Source organism: Betta splendens, chromosome 13 (assembly GCF_900634795.4).
Source record: "Betta splendens chromosome 13, fBetSpl5.4, whole genome shotgun sequence".
Lineage (NCBI taxonomy): Eukaryota > Metazoa > Chordata > Actinopteri > Anabantiformes > Osphronemidae > Betta > Betta splendens.
This window is the reverse complement of record NC_040893.2, coordinates 2,808,326-2,834,300: the sequence shown is the minus strand read 5'-3', so window position 1 is coordinate 2,834,300 and position 25,975 is coordinate 2,808,326. Positions and strand designations below refer to the sequence as shown.

The window sequence follows — 25,975 nt, the reverse complement described above, 5'->3', positions numbered from 1 at the left end:
TTATTTAGAAATGAAAAAAACAAGCAGCAGCGAAAATGTCTCAGACCAGGTTATGAACATCGAACTTACGATGTGTGACGCCAGCCAGCGTCTGGTAGAAGGTTGGCGTGTCGCTGTCATCAGTGAGTGTGACACACACGCCCCCAGACAGAAGCCACCTGGACAAAGTGAAAGCCTCTTTGTTCTGCAGGAGCCAGGTCCTGAATCGCTCATAGTTTACCTTGTCGCCCTGGAAACAACAACAAAAGAGAAACAGTTTGTTCATTGATCTGAACCGTCTTCTGTGGATTTATCATTCAACCCAAAGTGAGGGGGAAGCCACTTTATCACCACCTCATCAATTCCTTTCACACACAAAACTGTGGGAAAGTGCACCTCACAACAGCAACAGGACAGAAAAACACTGAGAAACCATACAAAGACACATCCATAACAGAGCATACATCCATGACCAGAGCAAATGTAGTTAACAGTTCTGATTGAAGAGTCTGATAGCAGCAGGTAGGAAAGGTAGGATATCTATGCAAGTCCTCCTGGTTTAGGAGTGTATCTATGGAATATATGTACAACTGATTATATAGACACCCTATTCGACTGCATGTTGGGTGTTTGAGGCACCAACAGTAACACACATCAGCTGTTTGCTCAACTTGAGAATAGACCTTTAAATTTGCCAGGATCACAGCTCATGCTAATAACAATCGATCAGTCATCATGACTGCTCCTTTCCTGGACACAACATATAATCCCAAATGCTTGTAGTCAGGAATTGCCCAAGAGACTAGTAATGTATTACTATTGTATTACCTTACCTAGTGTTGTATTTCTACTCAGTGAACTGTGAACTATAAATGCACATGTTTGTTTCTCTAACTCTAATCTATAAACACTTCTGTCCTAACACCAGTGGTTTGATCCACAGACAGCATGTGGGTGGTAATGTGCATTTCAGTCTGTAAATCATTGTTAGAATCCTAATCAAAGGACTGACATATGCAGTCAACATGCAATATGAGTGATGAGTGGCCATGCTGGTTGCTGACCTCGGCGAAGCACTTGTTGAGAGACGGAGGAACTTGCCCATCCAGGACCTGCAGAACAGCTTCTATATCTTCCCTGGCAGCATATCCACCCAAGTCATTGGCAAACAAGCTGAAGAGGTCTGTGGACGGACGAACACACACACATCAAACATGTTAAAAACAGCACAACAACAACCACTATTATCACTGAGAGGCAAGAGGAGGGAAGTCAAACAACCAGTCACACAGTCTTTGGACTGTGGGAGAAACCCGGAGAGCCCAGTAACAGTCCACAGACACAGGGAGAACATGCAAACGCCCCAAAGAAACTGAGGCCAGGACTTTCTTGGTGTGACATAAGTGCTAACTGAGTGGTAACCGCTATATTTGACCATAATGTCAAATTTAAACTTTAAGAATCAATCAACTAAATGCACAAGCACAGATGGTTCAGTCATCATCAACTTACACTTGGCCTTCTCTTCATTTCGCCCTCTGGTCAGAAGCACCAAACCCACAATCAGGTTGTTGAAGTGTAGCCCTTTAGATGAGCCTCCAAAAGAGGTGTAGATAACCTACAACACAGGACAGAGGATGAGACACGTTTAGGTTCACTACAACTGTGGGCAGTTCAGTTAGGACACACGTCACATCAAAAGGTTCATTTATTTTTCAGTGCATGTACACTGTGCGCACAATTATTAGGCAAGTTGTATCTGAGTGATATTTGTATTATTGAACAATCAGTCAGGCTCTCAGTCAGTCCAATATGTTTTCAAATCCTCAAACCTGAAAAGTAAAGTGAGGCTGTGTTTCAACAACTATTGGGCAACTATTAGTCTACAACTACATGTAAAACATTTACCTAGAAGTGCAAACAATAAACAAATGGCTCAATTTAATAACCATTTCTAACATCCAAATGAAATAAAACACAGCCTGTGTCAGTTTCTTTTTTCCTCCCAGACCCTGTTCAGAAGGGACCTGTGTTCCTTCACTGTAAATCACCCACAGAGGGAGCCACAGGCTCTCAGCAGGGGTTAGGTCAAATGAGGAAGGGGCCGTGACATTATTTAGAAATAATCTTTAAGCCACACGGTGGAATATTGGATGCGTGTGAGCGTTGTCCTACGTAAGCATCCTGGGCTTCTTGAAGGCTGCTGTACCACTGCTACCAATCTGATCCCAAACGTCCAAAATCACCTGAAATTAGACCATTCCTCGAGCATCATGTTTTTATTCTTTGCAAATCTTTGACAGTTTTCTTACATTTCCTGACTCCTGTTACTATTTGCAACAACACGTTTGATGATTTTGTGATCATTGCCCCAATAGCTTAGCTGCATCCTCTGACCAACTTTACATTGTTTGACCTCTCAGAGTTAGTTAAATCTCAATTGTCCAGAGAAACAGAAGCTACCTAATAATGATGCATACCTTGATTCACGGTGATATTCTCCGTAGCCCAGATCCTCCCTCTTTCATCAAATATACTTCACCCGATAAGCATTGTACAAATTCTACTACATTTGCAACCTATGCTCACTAAAGTTAGAGGTGGGAATATTGAAATAAAGCACAGGAGGATAGAAATAGGAAAAAAAGAGTAAAAGAGGGGACAAGGTGTGGGCAAGGAAAGCAAATCCTGCCCCAGATGTGCATCCTCATCCCACATGTCTGTTCTGAGCTGCACCATCATGTAAACCAGTCATTCACCAACGGGAAAAAAGTCTGAGACGACTTTGCAGCTATTGAAATGGTCATGCTTGACTGAAAAACAAAGCCATGTGTCTCAGTAAATATCTGTGACTGCGCTGCACAGTGGTCACACAGCTCAAACACAGCCTCCTGACACACTAAACACAGCACTAAGTCTACACTACACTAACAGTGTTTAGCATTTAAATAAGAGCTGAATATGAGCTAAAGTGTCAATACATACTGATCCTATGCCATGTGTGAAGGTCAGGAAAATACCAGGAAGCCTCTGAAAACGCTGCACAGTGTGGCTCTGGAGAACTGTTGTCAAGTCAGAGAACCCCCAACCCCCCACCCCCAGTGACATTACTCAGGTCGAGAGTATATATATATATATATATATATATATATATATATATATATTTGCTGTCTGCCATCTTTGGCACCCTCTCCATCTCTGTGTAATGTGCCAGGAAGCACCCAGCCTGGATGGGCTCAAGAGTAGTACAGTAATTGTGGTAATTACCCAGCCAACATGGATTACTAGTTCTCTAAACAGCTAACAACATCAGAGGCATGCAGGGTCTGACATGTCAGAGAAAGTCACTGAGTAGCTATTTTAGGAGCCAAACGCTGTGCCTGGCCCATGTGTCCTACATCAACTTAAAAGCTTCTTATTTTGGACAACCTCTAAATGATTAAGAGGCTTCTCTTTGTGCCTGTTTTGACTGTGGCCCTTTGTTACATGACAGAGACCAACGTTCCTAACACATTAAAACTCAAAACTACATTCTGGCCTCAAACATTTTCTGGGATCTGATCACTGGATTGATCTGTTGCTGGATCACAGCAGGTCACATATGAACCCTAAAATAAATGAGACACATTCTTTATTCCTGTTTCTCCTGCCAGTCTGTTTCACTTCCAGGATATCCACCCTGTGGCTGTGTAGGCACCATCATGTGGTCATAGAGGCAATTCAGTGACTTTCATTTAATGTGATGTGATTAGCTTTACATTTGGCTGATGCAATAGTCAAGACAGTTAGATTAAATAAAAAGGTTAATATAAATCAATACTACAAAAAATGTCCTGAAAAAATGGATCATGCAATAAAAAAAGTTAATTACCCAAATGGAAACAAGAAGTGAGTGATAAGGATGACATGCTGCTGCTGGTTCAAACCCTAAACCTTCAGTTTCTGAATCACCTAAGTCCAAATGTGGCAGACGTCTAACAACAAGCTGCTCTGACATGTTTCAGCTGTATTTTAGCTATAATTCATCCAACTGCTGAGCTGGATCCACACACATAAATGAGACCAATAAAGGAAGATATTTGACTCTTTATTCTTTTTATGTTGAGTTAATTAGTGGTTTTAGCCTCACCTGGTCATAGCCTCAAATAACAATGCAGCACTAATGCGATTAGGTGCTTAGTAATTTCTTTGTGGTTTCAACACCATTTTATTAAATGGTTCACAGATAAAAAGGTAAATAGGTAAAACTGGTGACCTCGTGCTTCCCAGGCACTCTACTCACTGAGCTCCCAGGCCACAGACTCTGGACAGACTTCAAAGGAACAGTGATAAAGTAATGTTTCTGCTTGAGCAGCAGTCTCACATCAGGACTAGTCACTGCCGTAACTGCTGCCCTGGTCATAAAAGCAGAAGAGCAAGAAGTTCAACCAAGCCACAGACTGTTTAGGGATGTAGTCGACAGCAGAGAATGGATGAAATGGTATCACATGGTATAACGCGGCTTCACACGTGTCTGCTGTCCTACCTAATGAGCGGTTTGCTGCTCCTCGTTTCTTTCATCCCTTCAGAATAACGTGTGTGTGTGTGTGTGCGTGTGTGTGCGTGTGTGTGTGTGTGTGTGTGTGTGTGTGTGACATCCCTCACCTCTGCCACTTTAGGGGGAACTCCATCACCCAGCACTTCCCTGTAGAAGCATTGCTGGGTCATGTAGTAGGTGAGGCCACTGGTTCTCTTAAAGGCATCCTTCAGCCGTTTCAGTTCGACATCAGTGACTACACAAAAGCAGAGACAAATCATCTTCATTATCAATCGGTGCTGAGGAAATTGGCAGTCTAAATCAGGAAAACATTTCAAAAAAGCTTTACTATGGTATTTCCATTTTGTTCTAATTTGACTGTACTACAGCTCAGAGGGAAGTAATCCACATTATGTATGTTAATTGAACACTAGTTCATTTCCAGATGTAGAAGCTGTAAATATTGTTATAGATTAACCTGCTGTCAATTCACAAACTACCGTAGATCAAAGCAGCTCCATCTGTACAAGTTTTTGTGCCAACACAGCTTAAAGCTTAGTTTGCTTTATTTTCTACAAGAACAGAATGATAAGAGACATTGTTTTCATATTTGCACTTCCTGTTATTGTAGACCAGAAACTTGGCCCTTCAAGGAAAGCATGTCTAAGGCATCAACATTTACTTTTGTCACCTTTGCACAGTGATCTTATCTAGACGCACCAAACTAATCCCTAAATCTTTCATTAGTGTTACCTGTGGAGCTAAAACACCTCATATCAGCAGTAATAATGACTGTAGTTACTGCTAAAGTACTATACACACTACAGTACTACAAAAGCAAACAAAGACTTGAACAGCAGAGAGTTAACGAGTCTCCTGTTTATAGTTCCGTTAACTAATGGTTTCCACATGTAATGACACCTACTTTAACCTTGACCAGCATGACCACAGAGAGCTCTCTTTACATAACACAGGCCAGTGAAGCTTCCACCTCCTGTGTGACACCAGGACGGCGTCCCAGCTGCCGCTCCGCCTCACTGCACTCAAACACAGCTCTATTGTCACTTCACCCAGCAAACGCTGATGGAGCCTGCCACGTCCAGAACGCTCTGTGGACCCAAAACATCCCCTGGTGCGACCTCATGTACACAGACAGATACTACAACTTAAGCACTGAGGTTAAGAAGACAACATCAGAGTTTCTGTTAGAAGTAGTAGTAGCAGTCCATTTTAACATGACCTTCCCACGTGTTGCCTTTCTGTTACTGTGGAAAATGACACTGGCTTCTTGTTTGTACACAAAACACAGGCTGTTTCCAGCTGTTTGTGTTGGAGTGTGCAGCCTGTAGGGGGCGCTGCAGCCCAGAAGCAGCAGAGTTCACACTGCAGCTCATCCCAACAGGACTGAAACGCTACAATGGACGACTTCACATCTGGACCGTCCTGAAGCTGGGACTACAAAAGTCCAGTTCAGTTTGCTAAAGACAACAACTAACAGAACTACAGTATAAAAAATGAGCAGTGAATTCCAGTTTAACCAGGCTCCCGAAGGTGAAGGACGCCGTGTCAAGTTGTCACTTGTCTGTACATATTTATTTCTGATTACAGCCTCTTGTGGTTACGACATCGCCATGAGGAACCATAAATGCAAATAAATGTAACAGCTCCTGTCAGTGACGCCCAGATGAACGATGAATTCAATTCAGGAACGTCATCTGAACTGATGATGTCAAACCTTTGCCAGTTTTCTGAGCCAAACACAATGTGTGTTACTGCACACAACAGTTCAACACTGCTATAAATGCCTGGTACCATGGACGTTGCAATGTGTCGCTTGTGAAGCTCACTGAACTGTTCTGATAACGGAGTGCATGTAAACATGCAGACAGTGTGTTTTAGGAATTTTACATCATACACTGCAAATGAGAAAGTTGACGAGGGAAATGAGGGAAATGACCATGCCAATGTGGCTACAGAACTAGCTGCAGAGACAGGATCGAGGAGCACTTCATTACATGTATGCCTTTAACAGGAATAAAGTCAAGGCGAGCTGCATTATGGACAGCACTGCTTCAGCTCACAATCACCAATGGCTCCGATTCCTACTTTGCAGCTTTCCAACACAATACGGGTGGAACAAGAGGCATAATAATATTATTTTTAGCCAGGTTACAACACTCACACACGCTTCTGCTGCTGGTGGTCTGTGGAAGTCGTGTGGCTGTGGGTAGGAAACTGCTGCCTGCTTACTCTGTGACTTTATTTTACATCTGCTCAGAGAGTTCCAGCAAAGGAAACACAAATGTTTAGCAGTCATACATTAAATCTTTCTAAATTAATATCTTGTTGTCCAGTATTTCAATACTATTCTCATAGTATTTCAAGGTATGGCAACCAGAGCATGTTGCCAAATCCACATCACGCCTCCTTATCACCATCTCTCTGAGTTATAATGGAGCGGCATGTAGCACAGCCCACTGTGACTCAGCGTCTGCTGGGTCTGACCCACCTGGAAACACCTCCACTACAGGAGACCATGAGCTCACACATTAGTCACAGTGACCTGTCCACAGACAGAAAATGAAGTACAAATGTCTTCTCATTTGTTCTCATTTTGTCTTTACTGTTGATATCTAGAAAAACTATTTATTTGGGTGATTCAAGAAACAAACAGTCAACCAATCATGTGCTGAAGTGTCCTTGGGCATGGCACCAAACCAGGTTGACCCCGGTGTGTGAGGTGAAGCTGCATCTGACACAACCAGCAGATCTATCACTTAATGTAAAACATGAGGCCTCGTTCACTGGCTGCCATTTCTCATGCTGAATCCCTGTCCCCTGTTATTGTGCTTCCTTTTCTTAATAGGTCATTGTTGTAGATTTATTAATCAAATATTTGAAGATCCTCAAAGTAAAACCAACTTCAATGACTGAGGGTCAGGATGAGCAGACAATGCAGTGAATAGACATGGGCAGTGCTAGTTTCGACTGGTAAAGATTTGCTGAGGATTCTCTTTACAAACAAACATCTGAAAGCAAACCAGATTCAACTAGAATGTTCTTGTTTTACAGTTATGATGAGGACGTCTGGTAGCACGTCAATAGCTTCATAAAAACTTTTAGGGCTCAATCAAAGAATAAGTGGTTAACAGGACAGACACGTCAGTCAGGTCACATCACGGCTTAAAATACACCTACAGTACCAGAGCCATGGAAGGAACCTCAGTGGGCACATATACAACAACAGCAGGGTTAGAGCAGCACACACTGATGTGGTTCACATACAACAGACTGAGGAGTGAGTCTGACCATTTTCAACACCCCGTTCTTTACAGTGGAGACTGCCGCTGTTACCCATGGTAACGTTCTATTATTATTACACCTGTCTACGTCACCGTTAAATGTTCGCTCCCTGACGTTCACACCACACTTGACCTGACAGAGCTTCAATGAGATTTGGTGCACAAACATTAGTGACGACCTAAAAAGACAGACTTTTAGGGAAAGTGACCAGGAAGCTCATGGAGTCCTTTGCCGATGCCCACACAGCTCAAAAGATACATGACATCACCCTCTGTCCTGGGGGGAAAAGATGGAGACATGACCAGTACTGTTGCTAGGACAGATGTTAAGGTATACTCACACAAACCTCCTTTTTAACTTTATGAAGGAAAAAACTAATTCATTTAAAAGTCACTTATGAAAAAAAAAATATTTGTTCTATCTACAAAGCCATGTGTTATGTATATAATGCTCACGTGATTTTGGTTCATAGGCCACACAGAATGTGAGCCTACATAACCTTGCTATCCAGAGACAAGCTAAAAATATACCAGCAATGATCCAAACAGCAGCCGCACAGGTTTCCACAACAAACACCCAAATAAAGCCTTCATGGCTCAAATGGAGACAATCCAGCGTTCAGGAGTGGAGTGTGAATGCAAAGCAGAGGCCTATCACGCAGGCCGATAAGCTACAGGCTTCAACCTCTAGCCAGGCCTCTAGTCAGTCGAGGCTTCGCTCAGCAAATTATATATGATCAACTTCAAATGGACCCAAATTCACTGATTGGCCTCCTTTAGTGGATTTAATATTTTCAACATTCTAGAACACTGGAGAACAAACATGAAATTATTTAGTGCAGTGACTTAGACTTCCAAACTACCACTCAGCACTGGGTCTGTCAGCTTTTAATTTATTATGAAATAAACATTCAAACTGTACAAGGAGGATGACCTAAACAATGTAAATGAAGATTGAGATTTGAGATTAGATTTTTAATTTTAAAGTTTAGAGTTTTCTTTTGGTGCTTTAATCAAGTGAGCTTTTAAACTGAAGGCATCATTTTCTTTTCTCTAATGAGCAAACGGAACTGAACATGTACAAAGAGAAAGAGTCACCGTAGAAACCTGGGTTCTCATCAGCAGGTAACATTCAATCACATCGATTCTAACTAAAGATTTTTAGCATTTCTCTTTTAGTTGGGTTAATGAGCATGCACACATCCGTGTTTTCACAAGTTGCCCTACTACAGCTGGTAAAGGCAAATTAAATAAATAAAAATAAATAAATAAATAATTCCAAATAAGAAATTAAATAGAATTAATTTAAGTTAAGTTTCTTCATGGCCCATTACCAATCGGCTCATGACCCGATACTGATCACTGTATCAGGGGTTGGGGACCACTGAATGGGAGTACTGAATGTGGCTGAATGTGTTAAGCCACAAAGCTTTGAACCTTGTCAGTCATGTGTCGTAACATTGGTGGATGTAGACTGTGCCTGTAGACAGCCCAGCCTGAAGGAAATAACCAAACATCCATTAAAGCTACATGGTGCTAGTTGGAGGCTCACATTACTACTTTCCTAGTCCTCTGGGAACCTCTTCTAGATTGTTAGAAAACCTTTCTAGCTCACAGAGTCAGCCCCTCTAAAGAATGGAAGATAAAACACAACAAGTCATTTAATACAATTTTGCTAAACACAGCAATCCCCATTTATCACGGGACTAACGAGCCAGACCCACCTGCAATAAGTGGAAATCTGTGATATAAAAGAGATAGAGGTGTAAAAATTTATGAAAAATGCTGAATAATAGTTTAAAACTACTGTAAAACATTGTGGTGAACCCTGGTCACCAGTCAGAGCTGTGTTCTCAGTGGCCGCCCTCTAAATGATAACTATTGTCCATAGTTATAGTGTATAGTAAAGTTATAGTGTCCATGTGAATGTAGTATTGTAGTATTGTCTTGATGTGGTTAGACTGTTGCTACTTGTTCCGTTACATGGCCTTGTTGGAGTCAGGAGGTGCCGCGGTGGCGCTGCTAGCACTAGCATTTAGAAAACACAGGCAGGAGTGGAGTTGGAGTGTGGGGGTCCTGTTTTCCGCCCGGGGTACGATGATCGTCTGCCTGGGTGGTCTCTTTTCTGGTGACCCCACCAATTGCAGGCCTTGTGCTGCAGGCCGGTGTGGTGCCAGGGGATGAGGTCGGGCCGATGGGGTCGGCCCCGCTCCACTCGTGTAGGGGTGGTGGACTGGGGACGGGCCCCACTCTGGGCGCGGGGGCATCTCCTAGCGGGCTCCCTACGGACCGTGGGTCCTCGGGCTCCACTCTTTAAGGCCGACCCTCCCACCGGGGGGAGTGTTTGCCCCTGGTTCTCATGGGGCAGACAGCGTTGACCGACGGTGGCCCACTCTGACCTCGGGTGCTGTCTCTGTGGCTGCTGCAGCTCTGCCTGGGGGGCTCTGTGTGGGCGGCTTGGGTCGCAACACCTGCCCTCCTGGAACTGAAGGTGTGTGGGCTCCCTGGCTGCTAGGATTCTTTCCTCTGCTTGTTGGATGGGCGTGGTGGCCGAGCCCCTTACATCACCCTAGCTTCCACAAGTGGCATTGTTCATGCACCAACGTCTGCCTCACCCTTTGGGTGAATAATATCAAGCTACAGCCTTACTAACCTAAGTATTACTGATACTTATCACTACCAATATCAATAATGTGTGAATGTGGTAATTGTGGTGTTGTATGTCATGGCATGGGATGGTATGTCAAGTAGTATGGGATATGTATAACAATGCATATGTGTATGTATATAATATGTATATGTTTGTATGAGTATGTGCACATACCTTAACACTATTATTGGTATTAGTATTAATCTCCAAGGTAAACCACAGTACAACAGTTGTTTAGTTATGAATGTGTTAGCCTACGGTACATCCCAGCTTATTTATTTTGCTCAGATTGTTTACTTAACAGATTTGCTTGGTTTCAGCAGCTGATGCACCCCTATAAGGCGCCCAAAAACCTGCTGAAAAGAACGTGCAATTAAAAAAAAAATCCAAGTTTCAGGGAATACAACAGATTTGACAGCACATTCATCAGGGCACCGTTCAGATCAGTAAACCAACTGAATCCTTCTCAGCTCACCCATAGTTTGCATCGTGAAATTACATCGCACTACTACTCAAGCAAGTATAAGAACTAAGTGCTTTATTTTATTGGCAACGCTTTTATTTGCAAAACACTTCATGACATGTTCAGCACACTGGATCCTTGTTACACCATAAAATATCACTGGTGTTGCTCTGACCAAGTTGCAAAGGCAGGCCAAAACAAAGAGATCACACAGACAGCTGGAACTCAGACAAATGCAGATCCCAAAGTTCTGATTAGAAACTAGACTGTGTGCTGAGATGTTACACATACGCTTGTATATTACATATCTGTTGACAGCTCTTCATCCATAGAGCTCAAAGCATGTGGAGAACAAAGCGTTACAAAACTGTGTAACGTAATACAAATGTCCCATAGACTATGCCCTAAAAACTATGAGAAGAGGGTCAACGCTACTCACAAGGTGACAGTGGTTCTGGTAAAGAACACACTGCAGGGACGAACTGGACAACAGAGAACACTGCAATACAAGCAATCATCAATATTACAAAATAAGGCCTGCAACAAGTCTGAACTGCCAGCAGGAACCCTTCAAACCTCAGGATGCTCCCTGCTCATTAACCTACTGGAATGAACCAACTAAAACTGAGCCCACAATTACTGCTGTCAAGCCTAGTGAGGGTATTAGGAGTGCTGCCATGCGACTGATCAGATCAAGCTGGATAAGGCCACCTCCTCAGTGTGTGTGTGTGTGTGTGTGTGTGTGTGTGTGTGTGTGTGTGTGTGTGTGTGTGTGTGTGTGTGTGTCCATCAGCGTGACAATGGCAATAAACTTGAGAAATGTCTGACTGTACAACCTGTTCAAACTATACATCCTGTACAGTGTGTCGCAAGTGCGCGCACTGCGTTCAATCAAAACACTGAAAAAACACATCAGGCCGTTCGTAAAAGCGCTTCAGTAACCGTTAGTGACTTGCAGCTCAGCAACACGAGTCCCACAGGCAGCGGGTGCAGCCGCAGGCACCGTCACGCCAGGGACCGTCCAAGAATCTGTCAATTTAACGCGGCGTTCGCTGGAAGCAACACGGGCCCTTTATAAAAGTCACGGTAGTGGTATTTACCAGTTAGAATTTAGAATGTGATGTCGGCATTAAAAGAACTCCCAAAATGGCGCTTGGCCATAATTTTGATTCGTTTTGTTTACCGGAAAGCGCTACTGCAACCCAGCGCCGTGTTTTGACATAAAGAAGCAGAGGGTATGTACGGAAATACAGGCTTGCCGCTACATACTGATAACCCTACACCCTAGCCTACATCAACAGTGCAGTTTTCCTTCTAATTCCCGTGCCGAATACATCAATATGTTTTGGGGACTACGTAAAGATCGCATGTATTCATTATGACGAGTAATACTATCAATAACAACCAAAGCCGTTAAATCCGCTAGCTTTTAGCGGGGCTCGAGACGTCATTAGGCTAGCCTGAACACAAATTGTCAGCTAAGCTAGCGCTGCTGAGGTGAATTAGCGTTTCGGCTTACCTCTCCTGACGGCCTCGTCATACGACAGGAATCCTATCCTCGATTCCTTGGCCCCCATGTTCCCCTCATTTCATTGCGATGTAATGAAATAAACGTTACAAAATGACGCGCGCAGAAACCTTTGACGCCTTATCCGTTTGTTATAAAATTGGTACCCGATTGTGTGTATGTGGTGAACGGGTGAATGTTTTCAGCGACGCCTCCATTCTGTCACATGATCTGACTTTAGTCCGTGACAGACGTGTGCGCGTGCGCAGAGTGTCTCGAAAGAAACGTCAGTATCGCCATCTTGTGGTCGCTGTGTTAAATAACAGCTACCTTCTTCACAGCGACCTCCAGCGGCACCTGACGAGAAGGCACGTTCACGTGAACACGGACTGTTCACGTTAGACACGTTAGTTTCCAATGACCTAAAATGTCTCAAATTAAAAGTAATATTTAAATAGTTTAACTAGCACTTTTTAGAGTTCGGCACGGTGCAGTGGGTAACACTGTTGCCTCACAGCGAGAAGGGCCTTTAAATAAATACATTTAAATTATATGCGAGGGCTACATATCAGTAAAGCTAAACACATAACACATCTAATGCTCTAATGCTTTTTTTTATTTTTGCACAGCTGTCTGACAAGAACATTATGAATATTAATATACGATTGATCTATTCTATATTTTAATATCTATTCTAGATTTATTCTGATTTATTTATTGTAGCTTTTGATGTAATTTCACTCTGCTGCCATGAGAAATTGGTAACATACCTATTAAGTACATATTGGATGCACTAAAGGCATTATATTTTCTGTCGAATTGTGGCTTAAATAATGTAAATATAGAAACCTATAAGTATGACTTTATTTAAAAACCCCAACCTTACCAAATAACTCCATCTGTCCTCTAAACCACTTTTCCTCCTAGGGGTAGTGGGAAAACTGGAGCCACAAATAAAGACACTGGAGAGTGTCACACAAAACTTTATAATCCCAGTTCTGTCATTTCCTAACTTGCTTGTGTGCGAGCTTGTGTGTAAATGTGCATGTGAATGGGTGAATATGACGCAGCCTCAAAGCACTGAGCATCGATTAGGTAGAAAAAGAAGTGTTGAAAATCTGTATTGCCTCCTTTGTCTTGCTGGTGTAGAGAAGCAAGTGTTTCTTTCTGCCACTAGGATGTAAGCCCTGAACCTCTTCTCTTACACTCCCCACCACATCTTTGTCAACTGCTCTTTTGTTATGTTATGAATGGGTGAGAAGCCTTGGGGAGGGCCAGCGAGGAGATGAGGTCTCCAGGTCTCACCTGCTATGGTCTATTGAAGAGCGATACTAGTGCAGACAACCAGCATCCTCACAGACAGCAGGTGTTAGGTGTCCCCAGGTATGTGAGGGACATGTGAAGCAGGAGTCAAATAGTATCATAAAGTACAGTATAGGAAGCTACTCAGACTAACAGCAGGTTAATTACAACTTCCATAGTGACAGTCCGTCAGTGTGGCTTCATCTGTGGGTGGAGATAAGGGCCAGTTATGCAACATCTGTAATTAACAGCCACATGGAAAAAGTAAAAAAAAAAGCAAAAAGTCCATTACACTCAAAAAATTAACTTTAACCTGAATGGTATAAAAGAGCATGTATGCCGACACTGACTGACACATATTCTTATATTTAGATTTCTCTGCTTGTAATGCACCGATAACTGGAAAGGGTCTCTCCACTTGCAACAGCTGATGGTCTTTCACAAAGGCAATAGGAAACTTTCCCCACAGAGCTAGCAGTAATACACCAGATGTTGTGATCAATGATATATGTTTTAATGTTTTGCAGCTAACCGTGAAGCAGTAACAGACAACAGTGAAACATCCGCTCATCACATTTGGTGTCATCTCACCTGAGAAACAAAGAGGGCTGTTGCAAACAGATCACAGCTTTGTTGAGCTCATCTATCTCAGCAAACCTCCTTCAAGACAGAATAATCATCATGATCCCCAACAGTTAGGCCTGTCTGCAGCTCAGGTTCTCCCTGAGAACATGTCTCTGCCAGCGATCCTAACGTGTCTTTGTTGGAGCATTACTTCACACATATCCCAGTCAAGTCTTCTGTCACCAAGACAAGGATTTGTGTTAGTAAGTAGATAGGTGACGAGTGGTGTGCAATAGTTGAAGCCAAGCACCAAGGGTGTAGCTGAGCATCCTGTAAGGGTGCTATAAGGCTGGACCTCCTCAGCTGGAGCCACTGTAGTCACTTTACTGCTAGTAAGGGAGACGTCAGACAGCACGGAAGCAACAGCAAGGCAAAGCTCATTGTCTTCATTCATTACAAAACTTTGGGGTATTCACCAAAGGCATCACATCGCCTAGAGTCGAGAAACTAATGCCTCACTATGGCCTCACCCTCCGTGAGTAAGGTTTATGAACAACCAATGTCCTAATTTGATATGCTCACAGTTCCAGTTCACAGATAAAGGGTTTTTGTATATGAAGCACACAAAAAGGCAACACTTGAAGTATCACCCCCCCGCGTCAAAGCGATTATATCAGTTGTGAGTTGTTGTCTGACCCGATGTTACCATGAAGCTGTAAAATTCATACTGTAGCTCTGTATCTTACATAAACCATAAACTGTGAACATTTGTGTAAAATCTATAAAACAGAAAATTTACAAAACTTTACAATATTACATAACCTTACCATCTGGAATACGTTTGGCCATAGTCACAAGCAAACTGGTTGGGGAAAACACTGCACTGGAAATGTTTTACTTTGAAATGTGAGGGAGCCGATGTAGACCAGCAGGTGTGGTCATCTTTACAAAGTGAGCATCACTGCGTTACCAAATTAAGACATATAATTATTGGTTGGATACAGATTTTTTTCACATCTCGGTTCAGAGCGATGGTCTACATGTTGTTAAACAAGTCAGACAATGTGAGAAGAACCTCAAAAAAGCAAAACTGGGCTGGACAGAAGGAGGCACACAAACACAATCTTGGTCCCCATTGTAGTGCCCTTAAGGGTTTACTAGTATAGCACTTAAAGTATGGGTCCATCTACAGTTAACTGTAAGCTGGTGTAAGGCTGGTAGTCATCAGCGGAGCCCTCGGGCATCCAGGTCTCTGTGGACACTCACACACTCACACAAACAAACTACACATGGCACCTCCCTCTTCTCGCTCCTGTCCATGACCCTTGTCATTCAAATACGAGTCGTTCCTTTACAAGTCATACCTCACGCAGGAATAAAAGCAGAAACAGATAGCTACATTATCATACACCACTGCACATAAATTATTGGCATTTTTATTATGCTATGTCAGTACTAAGCTGGAGAAAAGAAAATATACCATTAACTGAAAACAAGACCTGTGAGGCCTGGTATTTGTGTAACAGTTTACTACTGGTTTAGCACATTCCACTGTTTGTAATCTCTCCACCCAAATTCTTCTCAACACTTGTCTGATAAAGTCCACTTTAGTTTCCTAAAACCCAACCGTACAATCTGCTGCATCAGTTCACAACAGGTTGACTAGGGTCAACAACATAGTCAGCCGTCTCTCATCCAAATGATGATGTTGAGTGGGAGTTGACGCTCACACGGGATCCGGATACTGTGGTGCACGTTGGAGGACTGGGTCTGAGCGGGAGTTATGTGGTATTTGACGTTACACTGGTTCAAATACAGAAGCAGAAACATCCTTCTATTCCAGTGTGAAAAGTTAAGAAGTGAAAAGTTAAAGAAGGTGAGTGAGAGGTCAGCTTTCATCTGCCTTACAGAAGGTTGGGTGTGTTTCCCGCCCAGTCTTGTTTCATGTTTTCAATCAATGAAACTGTCTTTGTGTCTCTGTGTGTCTGGCTGCTGCAGTTGATGCACGGGTTGTGTTTTACTGTTAAACTGTATCCAACTGAAGCCACACGTGTCCTTATGAGGTGGGTTTAAACCCACCTGGTCCTGCCTCACACTTAATCAAAATGCGCATAACAAACAGGCAAACATCAGCCCAGACAGGGGCGTGAGGGGCTCAGGCTTTGGGCCAGTAGGAACGCTTGGACCACCTCTTGGGTCTGCTGGGGGGTGGTGTTGACATCTTCCAAGGCGTCTGCCACAGCAAACTGACGATCCCTCAGCCGGTTCCAGTTGGACAGCACATTGTGGTATTCAAACACCTTCTCGTAGTTTCCCACAGAGTTGTAGAGCTTGATGAGGCCTCGGTAGTCGTACTCCAGTCCGCTGTACCCCTCTCCAAAAAGCTTTTTACCTGTGACAACAGAGCAAATGTTGCATCACAACATCTAATTACAACAAAGTTAGTTAATTAAGTAATGATGTATTCTCTCAGATTTATCATTATCCTTTACCGCAGAGACTTGAGAAGCAAAAAAACAACAATAATCTAAAAAGACTGACCCCAGGCCTGTGTCACTCAGCAACTTTTCAACCAACATTAACTAGGTGCAAATGTTCTAAAAAGCCCTATGTTTTCCGAAACTACAGAACTGTCATTCTGTACCGGTGGCCTGGTAGCTCAATGGGTAGTGTCAACATGTGTCAAATCTCTGCTGTCACAACAACAAATATGTCTCTTGAATCTGGTATGTGTCAGTACAAGTAAAGGTAAAATAGCCCAAAACAATGACATTTTATGCTGTGTGACCAATTCACACAGTAATCTAAGTGTCCCGGACATCCCTCCCTGTGTCTGACCGATAGCAATGGAGCGGAGGTAGAGCCTCTCTGCATCTTCATACTGGTTCATGTCATAGTTGTACAGGGAGGCCAAGTGTCCTACAGACAGAGCCACCTCATAGTCCTCATGGCCCAGAAGCTGTTCCTTGATCTGAATGGCTTTTATGTGCATCTCCTCTGCCTCCTGGTTACAAATTGAACATATAACAGCAGATGAGACAAAACACACAAAACACAAAGCAATAAATAAACTTAAACGTTTTTCAAGCTTCTTTAAGTTTCACCTTAAACTTTCTCATGGACTGGTAGAGTCTTCCTAGGTTGCCATAGTGTTTGGCTGTCTGGACATTGAACTCCCCAAAGGCCTTCTTAGCCAGCTGCAGTGAGGACAGGTGCAGGTCATGAGCCTCCTGCAGAAGGCGCTCCTCTGTCTCTTTATTGTGGCAGTCAATGGCAATCTCTTCCAGGATCAAAGCTGTAAAATGGACCACGACCTGATGTTAAAGAGTATTATTTCACCCATTTAATTGCCCCTAAACAACAACAAACCTAAATGGACAGCTGGTTATTAGACACCTCTGCACCAAAGTGTTTATGCATTAGAGAACCACTATAAGTGCTAAAATCTCGACCCTTCCTTCTTTTAAAATGCAATTTACAGATTAATGAGAACGTAAAATATATGCTTGCTCATTTTTTAAATTGTTAGTTGTTACTGTAATTAACCTATTAAGGTCTGAGCTGAAGGCTAAAAAAATTTTATATCTAGCAATTGAATGGGTTGCCAGTCGCCAAACTCCATCTATAGTAAACATACAGGTCATCAAACATGCCCAGGCTGAACCACGCACTGGACCACGATTAATGTTGCAGACATTTAATCACCTCATAGCCATTACTAAAGCACGGTTCTTTAACAATGGCTACACCTCGTAACAGCGTTTAAACTGACCAACCTAAAAACAGTGTCTGTTGGTTATAACATTTGCAAGAATCACTAAATGCCCTTAAAACATAAAAAATTAATAATCTTAAAGATAAAGCAGCTTGCCAATATCTCCAATGTGCCCTCCTCACAGCTCCAAGAAACGTCTCTTACCTTTGACTCGCTTGGAAGAAGCTAGCAGAAGATGATCCTCAGGCAGAATGTGAGTTATGATGTCTATGGCACGTTCTGCGTGAAATCTAGGGACAGACAACGTTTGACCCAATTATGATGTGCAACTCAGACTTGGAAAAAACTCGGGACACACGGGGCAAACACTTCCAAGAAAGTCAAGTATTTCTTTTAAAAATATTTTGAATCCTGTATATTACAAAGGTCAGTTAGGGACATGGAGCTCAGACTATTACACATAGTTTAAATAAACTAATTTATACACAGGGAAAAAAACATCTCAAGAATCCGTTTTTAATAAAAACTAATTTGAAATTCTGAAAAAATCTGCATACATTCAAAGCATGTACCCCTAAAACACATACCAGTTTTACCAGTTCAATAAGTAGAACTAAAACCTATCACAGCACTAAACACAGCTCTGTGCTAGTCCCCTGGACTAGCAATAACTCGAAGTTCATTAAATTCACTGGACTCACAGAGCATTGTCAAATTTCCCAGAGCTGTACTGGTGCACATAGGAGGAGTAGGCGAGGTCTTCGTGGGCTGTGGCAACATGGATGTTCTTCCCTCCAAATACAGACTGTCTGATGTCAAGTGCTGTCTGGAAATATGAAACATAACATGTCAGTTACTAAATTAAACTGAGAGCAAAGTACAAATACAAGTAAAACAGGTTAAACTGGAAGCACCAGGCCTCTGACCACTGACAAGACGAGAAATGACCAAGAAGCTTAGTTTTATAAGAAAACTTCTCACAGTCAAGTTTATGCTGGGCAAAAAACAGTATTTTATCCATTTAATATTAAATCTACACAACGAAATCCTACTGGGTTTCTGTCAAAACCAAGGTAACATCTCCTTTAAATGACCATAACAAGTGTTTATGGCTCGCCTTCAACGGAACAAAGATTAATGTTTTAAGATGTTTTCCTCATGCATTGGATTGAGGAAAAACAAACTGAGGCTTGGCAAGAGGCAATTTCATCATTCCAAACACCACAGAATACTTTAAATTTTTGTAGAGAGTCAGAATGGAGATACATTTTATCACTGCAAAGTGCAAGGGCACAGAGCTGGGTGTGGCCAGAAATGCAAGAGACGAAGCTGTGGAAACAGAGTAAAATAGTCAGAGACGGCAAAAAGAATGGCCGGATATGTGCCAATAAAAAGCAGAAGAGGCCACTGTTGTGAGAGGTCCTTTAAGATTCAACTTTATTAATCGTAGAGAGGGAAATTATTTTGCACACTTTGATCGCTGTCACAGTTGGAGGTACATACATAAAGGTAGGGAGATTAAAAATATGAATGCTAACATATATACTCACTCACACTCACCTAATTACCCCCTTCAAGTTCATCATGTAGAAAAGACTCCATGCCTCACACTGCTTACTGCTGTACCTGCCCCTAAGCTAGTCACTCAATGTATGCATTCAGTTTAGGTCAGATGTCCTTAAACACAAGCTCTGGACCTTCACAGAACTAACACATATATACTGAGCACCTGTGACAGGAGCTAGGTTGGATGCACTGGAAAAAATAGGTCCTTCATTATACAAGCCAACTAAAGCTGGAAATGCTGCAAGATTTGGATTTAAGCTGTCCATCAAGTTTTGAGAGAGGATCCATATAATTTTCATTTGTTTACTTAATCAAACTTAGTAAAGATTTTGTCTTTGCTCTTTCAAAAGCACAAGTATAAACCTAAACAAAAATGTATTTCGTGTAAGAGACCATCTAAAGTAAGACTTTATTGTGAAGTCACAGGATGAAAATGACAGCTTTCAAATTACTTTACAAATAAATATTTGAAAAATGTATCATGTATTTTTATTATTTACTTTGTTGTGAAACCAAATGATTCCAGAAGTTCCAGATAATAAATCCCTGTCCACCTGTGTGGTCTCAGATATGAGAGTGGCAAGAAGAAAGCCACTACTGTCACCAACTAAGAGTGCACCCAGACCACACCACCCCCACTGTGACGCACAGTGGCAGCATCATTGTGAAATTTGAAAACACTTTACAAACTATGAATCCATTTTTTGTGTTGGCCTCTCATACAAAACACATTTATGTTTATGTGAATGTAATGTAACAAAACTTGTATAGGTTAGGGAAAAATGAATACTTTTGCATGGCTCTACTTACCTGGTAAATAGCAACTGATTGGCAAATGTTGTCTACATTTAATAAGTAAAATCCATAATCTAGCAGTGTGTCAGAGTATTTGGGATGCTTATGTCCAAAATGTTCTCTGTAAGAAAAACAAACAGTCAGTATAGATGATAAACAACAAAGAAAGAATCATCTCAAGGATGGTGGGTTACCTTGATAGAAAGACTGCGTGTTTGATCAGCTGCTCAGCTTTCCTGAACTCTCGCTTTACTACACAGGCCTGCAGAAAAAAGGATCAGGAATATCACCCTGTATATTACAAATAAATCTATCTCATGTTATGTTTATCACCTTGGATGCTTGCCGAAGAACATCAACCACTACTTTGACAGGAAGTCCTGCAGTTATTTCTTTCATAGCTTCTATACACCACCTGTAAGCCTGTGACAAATCAAACATCATACTTCACTGTTGACCTATCATTTGAAAAAATACAAGCATTTTTAGGTGGGTGGGAGTTGTGCTTCTGATTAACATACCTCATCATAGTGGCTTTTAGCAAAGAGCAAGGCACAGAGCTCACCATACAGCGCTGCCTTGTTGGCCTGGTGGCCATGTTTGGCTAATTTATCCATGTAGGACTGAGCCAGCTTGAAGGTCTCCTCGCCGAGGTGGTATTTACAGTTGCCGTTGCGGACATGAAGCAGCCTGTGGAGACAAGCTGGTGAATTCAGTAACAGTCTCAGGTGTGTCAGGTGTCTATTAATTCACTGGCAATAGACATAGACACATGCAGGAGGCTGCAATCGCTTAATAATAAATATGGCATCATCCGTTTTTCAGTTTACCATTTTCAGTTCTTGCGTAATTCTATGTGAAGGTGGTCCTGTGCCACAATGACAACACTGTCAAATAGTAAAACACTTAGGAGGTAATCAATTTATACTTATTCAATAGCCTTGTTATAACAATACACAACATGGCAGACATGCAGCTCTGGTTACTTACCTGACACAGCATTCTATGGCCCTGTAGCAGTGGAGGACCTCACTGTGGAGTGTGCACAGCTGCAGGCAGGACAGAAACACCTTCTCTGCATCTCCATACCAGCCAGCGTCAGACAGGAAGCCACCTTAAACCAAGCATACAGTACACGTCTAGATAAGTGAACCCTGATGTTGTCGTTTGCATTTGCAGATATGAAGATAACTTACTGCTTACTAACAAATGTCACAGGACTCAGTTTGACAAGTAAATAACTATCTTTAAAATTAATTCAGGTACTGATACATGACAGTGAAAAACAACTACACTACACGTATGAAACAATACACCCCACAGTTATAAATGCAGTTCATTTAGAGCTTATTTATCTACCGGTACCTCAACCTGTGTTGTTTGAGTCACTGTGGACTTAAATGTGTTTTTACTTTACTTTACTTTATTAATAATTGACTTCATGCTTACCCTATGACAAATTCAAAATATAGCCTCCACAAATCACTTCTGTTTCTGTTCAGGTAATTCAGTCTCTGATAGTGTGTGAGACTCATACTAGTATCTGTAAGTTCTCTACTCTAACATTTACCCAGCACAAAGCCAAACTGGATGGCCTTCTCTTTGACGTGGGCATCAGACTCGGCAATGTAGGAGCAACGACGGCTAAAGGAGTTCGCCAAAACTGAGGCCACCTTAACTCCATGGTCCATTAGGGCTTGAAAACAGTGGTGCAGGAGGTGTCTGTCATAAGGAGAACAAAGACTCTGCATAAATATGAAGTAAGAAGTAGTGATGAATACATGATTAAAGATATGGACATATAATAAACCAGAAAAGAGTGATGGATTTAGCAGAAAAGAACAGAGAAATAAATGGGCACCATAATTCCTTTATTGGATAGTTTTATGGTAAAGAGGTGGTTCATGTCCATGACACAAAACACATCCAACCATGTCCACTACTCCTTGACATAGTTTGAAGTACACACAGCATAAACTGCTTTGTAAGCATTTTCACCAACTGTCAACAACTGGGATGGCTTTGACACAGAGTAGTTCCATAATGTTTTTACCTTTTGTCTGAAGCCCGCAGTACTTTAGCAAACACCTCCAGCTCACAGAACTCTCCTCCAAGCTGGCAGAGCCGGCCCTGCTGGTAGAGCTGAGCCACACAGAAAGAGATTGGATGAGGACGAGTTTTACCAGCAATAATACACATGTCAAGTCTTCTATCGAAGACACAATGTGTTTATATTGGAAGGACGCTTCTGACAGTGTGATCGTGGAACTGGAACTACACTGGTGGACTGTTACGGGTGCGTTTCAGATAAATGCTTTGTAAAGCGCTGTTGACGCTTAAACAAAACATTTGCTGATTCGTAGCCTGTCATCAAAGTGCACTGAGCTGAAGGTTTGCCACAGTGGGATCAACAGGCTTCTTTTACTGTAGCAGCTAAATAATAAAAAATCAAGGAGGTTTGAGTCTTGAAGATAAACTAGAAATAGTTTTTTTATTGTACGACATATTAAGTCTGTTCCTACTATCATAATACACCATAGGTTATCAATCAATGCTGAGTGGTTTAGCTCAGTGGTCCTCTACTGGGGTCCAGAATAATTTAGCTCATTTACTGAACTGACAAGTCTTTGGCGATCTGCCGACTCTAGTGTGACCATAAGTATGGTATTTAAAATACCTGGAAAATAAATGCTGTACTTTTATTTGTGTCAATCCCTTCAGTTTAACAATCTCTTCAAACAAAACGGTCCAAATCTGGGACCCATCGCAGATTGGTCAAGTGTTACTGAGCTGTTTATTGCCCATTTGTACAATCATTTAAAAAATAAAAAAGTAGAGCTGGATGACAGAAAAACATGTCTGAAACGCTTTCTGCAAAGACGTGGCGTAAGAGTGCAACGTGAAAGAAAACACAACTCTTCCCATTCACTTCAGTGAAGGAGAGTGTTTGACCCATGTGGGACCACTGTGGGCCAAAATAGTAAAAGACGGATCTGACTAAATTCTGCTTTGGGAAAACACAATGCTAGAAAGGTATGTGGGTAACCATGGGGATGCTGCTGTGCATCACTTGTGGATTACTTGTACAACTGTACTGACCAAAGATGAAGCAGAGCTGCAGGAATAATTTCTGTTTTACCATCCTGTCTGGAACTGCGCTGTGTTTACCACCTAATAAGCTTTGTCATATTCCACAGTCCCACCAGTACAGATCTCATCATGTGTCCTAACTGTGTCATGATAATGCAACGGCAGATGTCTATATTGATGTATTTTGGCTAAGTAACAGTAACAACACATGTTGCACCGTCCGTCCAACAGAATCCTGACTACTCAACAAACTAAGCTCAACCTTACAGGCTTTTCCCACTACCTTTCACTTTATGCCTTATCGGAGACATTAACAATAAATACATTGGAATGACAGGATGGGGTCTTAGGAAATAAGCACCATTTACATTTTAAATATTCTAATTCACAGACGTGTTATGAACACACTACCAAATAATGTGTCACCACTAGTAAGGACCCCTTTTTCCATCCTTCTGCTGGTCCATTACAGCACCAGGACACAGTTTAAACGCCTGAACTCAGGCCTACTGTCAGTGTAGCAGGCCTTTGTCTGCCCCAGGTTCAGATTCGTAAATTGCGGAGTGTTATGGTGCAATTGGGTCAAACGGGTTACGGGCAATAACAAAAGGACAAAGCTCGTTAGTTTACATGGCCACACACGCCTCGACTACTACTACACGATTACGGGTGGAACAAGCTAATGGTACAGTATCAACACCATTCATATCTGTAATAAACAGACACGTGACAGAGTCCGTGTTTTCCCAAGTTTAGTGTTAACCAGACCTCCAGTGAGCCGTGTTCTGTATCAGTTCAGCAGCTGACCACATCGACGTTTATGTTACTATTGACAGATAACGTTAGCGGCTGCGTTGCCATTAGCAGCTTACAGCCACAACTCGTACAGTACGTTAGCGGCCGGAACCACCGTACTCACTTCACCGGTAGGACCTCACCTTGTAGTAGACATCGAACTGTATGTTTTCTGGAAGCGAGCGTATGTCCCTCCTCGATCGACTGTAGTTGTCCACCACAGCCGAGATAGCGGTATTGTACAGTGTTTCTGGGATCCACTCGAGCTCCACCGCAGCCATGTTGTTTTCCCTCTCCAGAAAGGCCAGCAGCTACCACCTCCCCAGCTCTGCCTGCACGCGCTACCTTCCTGCGCCTCCTCCGTACGTCTTCATATACTTCTCGACTTACAGGGAGACTGGAAGTATCGCCGCTGTCAGCTTCGCCGCCTCGACTTTACAGCCTCCGTCTGACGTCCACATTTTCCTCCATCTTCGTTACTGCTCGTCAGCCCTTCAGCAGTTCCGTACCCCCGTCCTGACGCAGACAACCACTGGTGGCGACGCAGTGACGTAATAGTGCAGTAGATTAAAAAAAGGCCTTGCACGGATTCGTTATTAGTGTTCGGAGAGTAAGGGGAAAGTTAGGGGAAATGTAATTGTTTTTTTTGTTTTGTGTTTATTTTTGTGAAAAACTGGACATGTAGACATTTATGTCTATTTCTTTTCATATGGCCTGGGGGTATGTTGTCCTATTACTTCCAGAGCCTACTTCTCCTGCTCTAACAGTAGGACTGGTTTTACAACTGATGTTTGATCTGCCTGAACAACCCCATGTAGCCCTTAAGTTAATACTCGACTTCTCAAATGGTGTTCCAGAAAACAAGGATGCCTTATTCACGTTTATATTTTGTGCTCTACATTATCTTAAGTGATAAAGGTGTAGCTTTTTCTACTGGACATGAGGAACTGCTTACTTCAGACATGTCGTTTAGAATGTATCTAATCCTCTCAGATGAAACCATATTGGAAGATATACTGTTACATCTGTCAGTAGTAGGACATGAAGCAATGCCAAATATAAAACATAGACCAAATGGCTCTTTATTAAGCTTGAAGAATAAGTCTGTGTGTAGTTTTGGATTTAGACATGTTCTCATAGACAAAATGGCAGTGGCATTTACAAAGAAAAATGTTATATTTGACAAACATATAACTGCAGTTGCTCTCACTGTTGTATTTGAAATGTGTAATTTGTCTTTAAGACAATAAATCTTTGTAAAATGTGGCTTTGTGACCGAGGGAAGATTTCCTTAACTTTCCCCCTTAACTGTCTAATGGAAGTGGAGTCGGATGCTAACTTCAGCCTCATGTTTTACTCTTTAGGGTCCTTTTTGGACTGCACAGAATACTTACAAACAATATGAATAAATATTTTGCGTAATATTTTGTGCAGGTACATTTACCTAATACTGTATGTTTATTTTTTTATTTTGAGTAAAGAACTTAAAGTGGTACAGGTGGTGTACTTGCACCTTTAAGTAGGTTTGTGTACATTGTGTCACTGGTATTTTGTAGCTATGTTCATTTTATCATACTATCCACACTGAGCTCACCAGCACCAGGAAAATGTGTCCAAATGGGGAAAATACATAATAATCACATGACAATACTGTACATATATCATTTTATTTGCATATACAGGGTTTTGTGTTTGATGGTTGTTAAATTTGACATTGTCATGCCCAGTAAT

At 42.1% G+C, this 25,975-nt stretch overlaps 2 protein-coding genes across 8 annotated transcripts in view; both read right to left on the bottom strand.

Moving 5' to 3' along the window:
• The window catches only part of usp32 (ubiquitin specific peptidase 32), a 33,881-nt gene extending 21,217 nt beyond the window's left edge, over window positions 1-12,664 (bottom strand). For 2 of the 7 annotated variants that reach the window (XM_029170900.3, XM_029170898.3), the window contains exons 1-5: window positions 12,430-12,661; window positions 4,624-4,751; window positions 1,492-1,597; window positions 1,044-1,162; window positions 70-229 (exon numbers count right to left, since the gene is read on the bottom strand). In XM_029170900.3, coding sequence (XP_029026733.1) covers window positions 70-229; window positions 1,044-1,162; window positions 1,492-1,597; window positions 4,624-4,751; window positions 12,430-12,487 — 571 coding nt within the window. In that variant the 5' untranslated portion in view covers window positions 12,488-12,661. Of the gene's footprint in view, window positions 1-69; window positions 230-1,043; window positions 1,163-1,491; window positions 1,598-4,623; window positions 4,752-12,429 lie in introns of all 7 variants that reach the window. The other 5 variants (XM_029170896.3, XM_029170899.3, XM_029170895.3 and 2 more) reach the window with 5 other exon arrangements.
• Window positions 12,665-14,211: 1,547 nt separating this feature from the next.
• On the bottom strand, window positions 14,212-24,784 carry appbp2 (amyloid beta precursor protein (cytoplasmic tail) binding protein 2). The gene is made up of 13 exons (XM_029171594.3): window positions 24,388-24,784; window positions 22,413-22,501; window positions 21,930-22,081; window positions 21,350-21,473; window positions 20,881-21,049; window positions 20,693-20,782; window positions 20,554-20,621; window positions 20,375-20,480; window positions 18,700-18,824; window positions 18,203-18,288; window positions 17,388-17,578; window positions 17,122-17,287; window positions 14,212-16,675 (listed from the first exon to the last, which is right to left on the bottom strand). The coding sequence occupies exons 1-13, from the start codon at window positions 24,523-24,525 to the stop codon at window positions 16,413-16,415; spliced, it is 1,767 nt and encodes a 588-aa protein (XP_029027427.1). The 5' UTR covers window positions 24,526-24,784; the 3' UTR covers window positions 14,212-16,412.
• Window positions 24,785-25,975: the final 1,191 nt, after the last annotated feature.

Coding starts and splice junctions, on each gene's coding strand:
- appbp2 (XM_029171594.3), bottom strand. CDS start 24,525: ATGGCTGCGGTGGAGCTCGAGTGGATCCCAGAAACACTGTACAATACC. Junction 22,082..22,412: donor CTGCGGGCTTCAGACAAAAG/GTAAAAACATTA, acceptor TCCTTATGACAG/ACACCTCCTGCACCACTGTT. Junction 21,474..21,929: donor CCAGTTTGGCTTTGTGCTGG/GTAAATGTTAGA, acceptor GCTTGGTTTAAG/GTGGCTTCCTGTCTGACGCT.